The sequence below is a fragment of the Zingiber officinale genome, chromosome 9A (genome assembly GCF_018446385.1).
Source record: "Zingiber officinale cultivar Zhangliang chromosome 9A, Zo_v1.1, whole genome shotgun sequence".
Lineage (NCBI taxonomy): Eukaryota > Viridiplantae > Streptophyta > Magnoliopsida > Zingiberales > Zingiberaceae > Zingiber > Zingiber officinale.
The window spans coordinates 67,511,688-67,521,120 of record NC_056002.1 but is presented as its reverse complement, the minus strand read 5'-3'; the positions used below and the strand labels follow the sequence as shown (position 1 = coordinate 67,521,120).

Below are 9,433 nucleotides of genomic sequence, written 5' to 3'. Positions count from 1 at the left end.
ACCAGAGAACAGCATCTACCACGACGACAGTGCGCCGCCGGTGAAGGTGAAGACCATCGATGAACTGCACTCCCTGCAGAAGAAGAGGTCGGCGCCAACCACCCCCATCAAGTGAAGAATCCTCAAAAGAGAGTATTTCAATCATTGTTGAGTATTTCAACAATGAAATACTCAAAAGAGAGTATTTCACATCTCTAAAGTCCGACCTGAAACCTTGAACCTGAATTGCAGAAGATATTGATATACTTAATGCTAGAGGTTAGACAAACACAATAGACAGACATGGTAATTAGGACTGCAATCTGAAAGCCGACCTGAGCTGAAAGAGAGTATTTCGCATCTCTAAAATCCAACCTGAAAGCTGGAAAAAGAAACCTTAATTTTCAGATGGGTTTGGTTGAGTTTCCGGTCAAAGTTGGATATGCTAGTCTTCTGGACCCCTACTTAGTTAATATCTTGATAATCTTCTACCTTGATATTCTTCTATACGTTCTTCCAAGATAATTTGTTTTGCTAATTTGTAGATTCATAATATTATTGCAGGGTAAGATCTACAGTCTTTTCGGCTGGGAATACAGAAAGCCTGCAAGGGTGCCAGCTGCTTGTCCATACAAGCCTGCTTCAAAAAATGTTGATGTATGTTAGCAAATTCTTTTTTTCATTACATCGAATCTGAATCTTATTATTACCTGAGATCAAATTCCTCTTTCAAGTTTGTCACTGAGAGTTTTTTTTTTTAGTAAAATGCAATCTTCAACGTAATAATAAGTTTCATAATGTTAGAACTGCGAATAATGGCTGGCATCTGAGACTGGTTGGAAGATTCCCCGTTTAGTTTTGCTGAGTTGCATTCATATGGGTTTAGCCATTACTGATTCTCCTTAAATCATGAACATTGATGTAACATTTATGGTTTTGGGGAGACTTTTTGATACCTAATATTTCTCTACTTAATTTCTGTATCCAGTTATTTTAATTCATCCCATTTTGGGTTTCAGGGTTTAAATGCAGGTACAGAGTCTCTTGTGGAACCTCATAAATATTCTGCTACACAATCTGATAAAAAAGAAGAATAGAATCAGAGTCAGCAGCTGTTTCCATGCCAAATGAACAGTTTGAAGTTTGTATCAGCATGTTAAAAAATCGTACTTAATGATCTTATGGCAGTGTGTTACATGTGGTCTAATTATATAAACATCTTGAACCACAACGAGTGCAGTTTCTGGCTTCTTCCTGTGGTGTTGTGGCACATTGATGAGATGAAATGTGCATTCAATGCTATTATTATTTCTTGAAATGTCGTCTGCTCAGCATTAGTTATTCAATGTTTGCATTCCTAACATTCGAGTTGTTTGCCCCTTCGCCTGATCTTGCAACTACCAAAACTTCGGCGGTGTGGCCTTTATGCAGCGGATGAGGTTCTTTGGGCTGTTTATGGCTAGTGATTATGCTAGTGCATTCCTCTTGCCTCACATTGGCCCCTCGACAGCGGTCACTGCGTAGGAGGGCACCACGGTAGCAAGGGGATTGTCCTTCATATCGATTACCTCTGAAAAACTATTCTTTCATGAAAATGTTCATGTGGCAAATATAAGACAATCATTCCATCAGAGTTCAAAATATTTCAGTTAGCATTTCATAAAATGGACATTTATCTAAACTTGACCGAGATATTCTCTAAAGAATCTCGGTTGAAGAATCCTCTTGCTGCCGAAGAGCTAAAAAAGAACAAGAAGATCATTGTTGAAGATGAGATCGATGTGAAGTATAAATCATTTAAGAAATTTGATACTGTTAAAGAACACTCGGATCACTATTTCAGCATCCTAGAGCATCTCGATGGTGTTCCGTCTTGTCAGGAAATTAAGGTAAGTGTCATCACTCTTAGGGATGATAATTTCCATTGATATGGTTATCTGAATCTACCCACCACGGTCGGTGTTATATGATCGATTGCATAAATAATGGAGATGAGATTGATACAGAAGTATAGCCTGGCAGTAGGGCAGGGATGTGGCAACGAATGATGATAATTTCCTAATCTCTTTTTATTGACAGCCTTCAAAAAATTGGGCAAAAAGGATTCTGCTTGAGTGGAAGCTTCTAGAGAAAGATTTACCTGGTAAGATCATTCTATTTTAGGTATTTAATTTAGATATGTTGAATTCCGACTTTATACTCTTTTGTTTATTACAATTGTTTTACACTATAAATTCTCTGATTGTATCAAATGCTTATATAAGTCTACTGTTTGTGAAGAGTTCTTTTTTTTGCTTTTCAAAATGCTTTTATTTAGTTATTTAGGCTTCATTAACAATTTATAATCAAGTAGGTTGGAAATGCTAGAATTTTAGATGTAAATAAAGTTTCCTTAATTTTATGGTCTAGGGAAAAAAGATATCCAAATAAGTTGAAATATCTAATCATCCATGCAAGAGTATTGGCTTCTATGAACCCAAATGACTGTTAAATTTCATATGTAAATACAATTCATAGATCAACTTCTGCACTTGGCATAATTCTGCATATCTAGAGGATTCAATTATCCAAAACATGTAAACTAGAAGAAGAAAAACTCTCTTTTGCATGAAATAATTGGAAGGATCGCAGGTGCATCCGTACTACGCCTGAAGAACTGGAGGATTTCAGTACTCCGGACTTCACAATTTACAATGTTGGCCAGTTTCCATGTAATCGATACACACACTACATGACTACCTCCACCAGCATTGATCTTAATCTTGATAGGAAAGAAATAGTCATCCTTGGCACACAGTATGCCAGGGAGATGAAGAAGGGTTTGTTCGGTGTGATGCACTATCTAATGCCTAAAAGAAACATTCTCTCCCTGCACTCTAGCAACAATATGGGCAAAGATGGTGATCTTGCCCTCTTCTTTGGACTATTAGGTAAGTGTTTGTCGGACGAGATTCTGGCGCATCACCTGCCCATTGAATGGTTACTATACTGCCCTTTGCAACTTAACTAGAAGCATTCCATGTGTAAATGTGTAGAATTATGTTACACTGTAGTGTTTTCGCCATATGGCTTCTTTGTTCTTATGACTTTTGCTTTGTTGTTTTAGGCACAGGGAAAACTACTTTGTCTACGACCACAACAGACTTCTTATTGGCGATGATGAGCATTGCTGGAGTGAAAATGGTATTTCAAACATTGAAGGAGGTGCTATGCAAAATGTATCGGCCTAACAAAGGAGAAGGAACCTGACATTTGGAATGCCATCAAATTTGGAACCGGCAAGTGCCCTATCAAACTCGACATGCACTTTGAACTGGAACCATTCATATTTTTTTGTCCTAATGTTTGCAAATTTCTTGCAGTGTTGGAAAACATCGTTTTCGATGAACACACTAGGGAAGTAGACTACTTTGATAACTCTATTACAGGTGATTAACAAGATGAAACAAACTTCTTGAGTGAATTGTTATTGTGTGAAAGGGAATCTGGTTCAATGGAATTGTTGATGTTGCAGTGAACACTCGAGCTTCATATCCAATTGAGTATATTCCTAATGCGAAGATACCGTGTGTTGGTCCGCACCCTAAGAATGTCATCCTCTTGGCATGTGATGCTTTTGGCGTGCTTCCACTAGTTAGCAAACTTGCTTTACCCCAAACAATGTATCACTTCATCAGTGGTTACACTGCTCTGGTGCATTGTCCATTGCATCAAGCACATCGTTATGTCTTGGAAAATGATGTTGACGTTGATCCTTATATCGAGTAATTCTCTTACTTATTAATATTTATTACACTGTTCTTACGTTTTACTAATTAACTTATTAGTATTCTATTAGTTAACTTATCCCTATTCTGTTCATTAGGGATAAGTTCAGATTTGTGGACCCACAAACCCTTCCAGTAATGCCATATGTATCCAAACTTGACAAAAATGAAAAGACTGAATACTTGAATAGCTAGGCAAGTGTTTTGACTGATAGGCTGAGTGGTGCAACAAAAAAATCAGCTAGTTTTGACACCTGACAATGTTGGGTAAATAAATATTACAATTTCATTTTTAATAGATTTATTTCAACAATTCTATTGAATTTATGCATTCACTCTATTTTGTGCATAGTTGTCATTGGATTTTGACTGTCATCGACCCTTATGCGGAGATGGAAAACATGTAATTTAATGATAACAGGCGATATCATGTGATACAACCACTGGAATCTCCATTTATTTATTGTCTCACTACTGCGTATGCTTTCTCTCCCTACAGAAGCTGTGCCAAAGAAAATCCTTGATTTGATGAGTGTGGTCGGACTTACTAGGGAAAATGTTGCAAGTCACTTGCAGGTATCTCTGCGCATCGTTTTGAACTTTATCCAGTTGCTTTTAAACTCTCTTATTGTTACCATTACCATGAATAACAACTCTTCTTATCGTTAGGTGTTGCAAATTGTAGGAAGAAATGGAGTCGATTGAGTAAATGATTGACTTACTCATTGAAATCTAAAAGTTATCTTAATTTTCAGGGTTAATTAAAGCCAACAGCTTAGACTTTTCCTAGAAGACACCATAGTTTCTTGAATCCAAGAAAGCTAACTAGTCACATATTCTTGATTTATTTGCTACATAACTAGAATTAAGGAATATATTACTTAAATTAAAACAAAAATTGGTCATCTCAATTGTATGTCACCAAGTGACGTCCTTCTGCCTTGTTTTTACAATCTAATAGTAATTGGATGCTCTTGAACCGAGCTTTTGAGAGGAGGAACTCTGAATCATTAGACAACTCTTTTGTCGTATGAATTTGGTATTCATAAGATGCAAACTCATGCTACATCTGTTGTTAACTCCATCAAGACTTTGCTTAATTAAGCATCATCTTAAAGCTGTAGTATACTCTTTTCCATTGCATCAAATAATTCAGAGTTCTTCTTCTATACCAAACAAATATAGGTAGACAATTCAGAGTGAATTAAAAGGGGGCTGTGCATGCAAGAATAGATTCTGAAGTTATAGTTATGTGGCAATTTTTTCTTGAGTTCAGCTTTTTTATACAGATAAGTTTTTCAGAGATGAAATAATCTGATGATTACTGCACTTTCTAGTTTATTTTATTATTTGCTTGATGTTTTTATCATTTTCTCTCTATGCTGCTTCTCTAAACCGTGTCCTTTTTGTACATGAATAGAAATATCGCTTGTATTTGAGGAGAGTAAGTATCGCCTTATGTGGAGAACAGCAAATGGAAAACATGTGATTTAATGTATATGGAGAGTAATGGAAAACATGTGTATTTTGATGAGTAACAACTCATTTTGTATATTTTTGTATATGTGGCTACAAGATGAATTATATATGGATGTTTATTTTGGATTTAATGTAGTAAATATTTAGTTTTGTATTGGTGGTTTGCTTATAGTAAAATAAGATTGGTTGTTTGGTATTAATGAACATTAAAGACAACAATTAAAAATATTGAAAAACTAGGTAAACCACAACGAATTTTTTTTATAAAAAGTGATAAAAGACAACGGTTTTATCCGTTGTAAAATATATTAAAACTGTTGTAAAAAAAATAAAACGTGTCAAATATTATCTACCACAACAGTTTATATCTTTTGTAAAAAATGTCTACAACAACGGTTTATTTCTATTGTTGAAATTATCTACCACGACGGTTTTAAAACGTTGTCGTATCCTTCATAGCCAAATTTTGGGCATATAAACAACAACGGATAAAAATCGTTGTCAAATGTCTACAAAGACAACGGATTCAAAACCGTTGTCGTAGGGCAATACATTCTACAACACCCTCAGTTACAACGGTTTTTTGAGCCTACGACAACGGATAATATCCGTTGTCATTTGCAGTTTTTGTTGTAGTATAGGTATTGGCGAGGCACTAGGCATTCTTGGGTATGTGATCATCCACTACTTTCTGGACAGAGCGACTCAAAGAAATTATATATTTAATTTTCTTTTTGAAACTCCTAGGTTTAACTAACAAGTGTAAATTGTGTCTAGATCCTTAAAACTATTCTAATCTAAATATGCATATTACTGATAAAATAAATAAACAATCATCACGCAATCAATTTATTAAGATAGTTTTTCTATTGGCTCTGTTGGTTAGTCCTAGGAAAACTGTAACGACCCAAATTTCCTTATTTTAAGTTCCAAAAGTCCTTAAAAATATTTGGAAATGCTTTAGAAATATTCTAGAGATTTTGAGAAAGTTTTAGAGTATTTTAATGTAATTTTTGGAGGTCGTTTGGTATTTTTACAAAATGAAAGAAATTTTGACAAAAATGTCCAAGCCGAGGTTTGAACCGGAAACCTCGGGTTAAGCAGAGATTCGCTTAACCAACAAACCAGCTGAACTTTCCTTAACTAAACCTATATCGTAATATAGTTAAGTTATAATGAGAACCAAAAGTTAGACCTAGTTATAAAAGGATTAGGTTTTTTCTTTCTCCCGAAAACCTATCTATCCTTGTTCCCTTTCTTCCTCCCACGACGGTGTTGTTCCCCTTCTTCGAGTGATTCTTCTCTGGTGAAAGTGCAGCCAAGGCTAGGGCTCCTCCTCTCGGGCGACGACAGCGAAGAAGCAAGGTCATCCCGTCGAGGAGGGCACGCGGATAGGAAGGGATCGTCGAGATCTTCACCTCCTCTGAACCCTAGACCATTTCGTCTGTTGTAAGTGCAAGAACAAGTGTTAAGCACTACTCACCTGTGGTAGGAGTTGCTTCGAACATAGGGTTTTCGTTTCCTTGCTTTCGGATTTTGCTGTGCTGAGTAGAATTATATGCTAGAGCTTTTCTTTCCATGCTCTGTTTATCTAGCCGAATTGCTAAGGTTAGGTTTGCTATGCCGAATTACTGTGGTAGGGTTTTCCTTTCCATTCCATTTGTATGAATTTCCTGTTAGTGATGTTAGATTCTTTATGCTGGAATGTTCCAGGATGAAACCGTAGTTTCAGTTTGTAGTTAGTTTCCTTTATAGCAGAATTCGTTCCTGATTATATGAATCCGTAGCCTGCCATTGCTCAAAATATTTTTCAGTTGTATGTAAGTTTAGTTAAACCGTAGCATGCAGTGTTTCCCACTGAACATAAAAAGCTTTCATTTTAGCATCTCAGATTTTAGACCTTTACTTGATATTTTAACAAGTACGAACAACCCTATTTTTCCAGCAATACAATTCTGAATTCCTTGCTTATTTTGGTTAGCATGAACAACCATATTATAAGGATTTGGGATTTGTTTGTTTTGCTACCTTATCTAGCATCCCAGTATTTAACTCCTTGCAGTTCTGTAATTTTCCTATACTACCGTAAGCATGAATAGCATTTTCCTTGCTACTCAAAAGGCAAGAACAACCCTTTATTTAGTTAGAATGGGTTTAGCTTTTTTCTTGCTACTCAAAAAGGTAAGAACAACCTTTATTTAAAGTATGCAGTGTTAGTTTCTTGGTTTTCTTGAACATGAACAGCTATTAAGCTTATCTTGTAGTTTGATTGACTTTGCTTTATTTTTTATAGCATGCTCAGTTAGTGGCAATTCTCTACTTGTTAGATATACTTACAGTGTTCTAGTAAGCTCTATTTGGGGATTATGAGAAGTTATGAGTAGAGAAAAGACCAAGGTCTAGTTATAAAAGATAACAAGTAATTTAAAGTAAGAGGCTAGTACCCGACTTCCGAGGTTGTCGTTAAACAAATCCAGGTGATCAATTCCAAGGTCTTGGCCCTAGTAAGACCAAGGTCTTTACCCTCATAGGACTGGAGGCTCGCTACCTCAGTCTCTATTAGAGAGCGCCTGGGCCCAAGAAAGAGAAGAAGAAATTTAAATATTAATTTCAAGTATAAGGCTATAAGTAAATGAAACAAGTATCACCTAAGTTTAGAACTAGCAAAGTATAGCTCTTATAATTCTAAGCATACAGTATTGGTTTTCATTTGCTTTCCTTATGAGTTTATTGAGCATGATTAGCTTTATTTCCATCATGTAGATTTATTCTTGTATATCATGAGTATGCAGATTATTTTAGTGCTTTGCTATTAGATGAGCATGTGTAGCTTTTCTTTTTAGCATTTCAATTTTAGCATCCTTTGTATCTTATGCACTTTCAAGTTTTTGTGAGATAGTTTAGTACTTACTAAGCATTTCTCTTATAGATTTATTTTCCTCCTACTGCAGATAAAGGAAAAGCTAAAGTATAAAGAGGAAGGCGACAAGGAGGATGCGTGATGGATGTGTGTGATGTTTGGATCTATGGAAGCTTGGGACCTTGCTAAAGGATTTAAATGGGATTCTTGCTAAGAATTTGTTGAGAGTTTATTAGGAGTCTTTCTTTAAATTGCTAGAGAAATTAGAGGTTACACATGCTATTTTGTATTGCTGGATTTGATTTAGTTTTGTTTCTAATAGCATTGCAAATTTAGTTTGCTTGTTTATTTTATAAGCATGAGTAGTTTGTATTTGTTGTTATGTGAGCATGTGCAGAATTCATCTTTACTGTCAGTAGAAGCATCCTTTACTTATACTTTTCTTAATTGGAAATAATTCAACATGTGTAGATTTAGTGATGCATGCTTTGGTATATCATGTGTAGATGCTTGATAGTAGCAATAACCTTTCTTATAGCTTGGTTTAGTTGGAAATGATATAGGATGTGTAGATTTATTAAGTTATTGTTCTTGTATATTATGTAACAACTCTTTGTATATTATGTATATAAGGTTACGTGGAATTCCAGTTGGTTAGCTACTTAAGTACTTCACCATGCTCGTTTATGGATTTCATGATATGCGATACTTGCCAAAAAAAAAAACAGAACAGTGGGAAAAGCTTCATGTCTAAGCTTAGGAAATATTATTTCTAGATACCTGCTTGATTATAGTTAGTTTTGTTAGTAGAAGGTTATGCTAAACAGTAGCCGGTACTCACAGATTTAACATGTTTTCAGTTGTTAAAAAAAAAAGGAAAAAAGTTAGTAGTTAAGTAACGTTCACCTTTAGAGAGTAGTAAGAAAGGCTGATCATTACAGTTGGTATCAGAGCAGTTCTCATTCTCCAGCATTAAACACACATCAGCATCAGCTTTGCCGTCTTCAAGTAAGAAAGTATTTAAAATTTTCCTTTTATGTTTTTTTATTATTTACAGTAGAGAGTAATTGCTTATATGCGCTTTAGTAAGATAGAAGTTTTGTTTTTCTTTATTCATACATATGTTTGTTTAGAATGGATAGAGAAGATATCAAGCCTTGTTCTTTGCATAATTAGATGGCAAGAAGAGGGCGTCCCCGTACAGCTCGTACTGAGGACCAGGATCAGGAGAACGAAGGCCCAGGCTCAACTGAGCCCAATCTCTCTGAAGTTGTTGCCCAACTCCAAAAACAAGTAACAGAGCAGCAGCAAGTAATTGCCAATCTGATGGCGAATCAGCAATCAGCTC

At 35.6% G+C, this 9,433-nt stretch overlaps 1 protein-coding gene and 1 long non-coding RNA gene across 2 annotated transcripts; both read left to right on the top strand.

Annotated features, from left to right (window-relative positions):
- The first annotated feature begins 549 nt into the window (after positions 1-549).
- Positions 550-1,230, top strand: LOC122021826. Its single transcript, XR_006122650.1, has 2 exons — positions 550-636; positions 999-1,230. It is a non-coding gene; the product is annotated as an uncharacterized LOC122021826 (long non-coding RNA).
- A 413-nt stretch (positions 1,231-1,643) lies between these two features.
- Positions 1,644-4,455, top strand: LOC122019250 (phosphoenolpyruvate carboxykinase (ATP)-like). The gene is made up of 7 exons (XM_042576740.1): positions 1,644-1,868; positions 2,497-2,555; positions 2,611-2,958; positions 3,086-3,183; positions 3,342-3,407; positions 3,494-3,672; positions 4,432-4,455. Exons 1-7 carry the CDS (start codon positions 1,644-1,646, stop codon positions 4,453-4,455), a joined length of 999 nt encoding a protein of 332 aa, XP_042432674.1.
- The last annotated feature ends 4,978 nt before the right edge of the window (positions 4,456-9,433 follow it).

What these genes read in the sequence shown, in the direction of transcription:
- LOC122019250 (XM_042576740.1), top strand. Translation starts at nt 1,644, where the DNA reads ATGGACATTTATCTAAACTTGACCGAGATATTCTCTAAAGAATCTCGG. An exon ending in GATTCAATTATCCAAAACAT is followed by an intron (nt 2,556 to 2,610) that starts GTAAACTAGAAG and finishes GAAGGATCGCAG; the next exon opens with GTGCATCCGTACTACGCCTG. An exon ending in CTTTGATAACTCTATTACAG is followed by an intron (nt 3,408 to 3,493) that starts GTGATTAACAAG and finishes TTGATGTTGCAG; the next exon opens with TGAACACTCGAGCTTCATAT.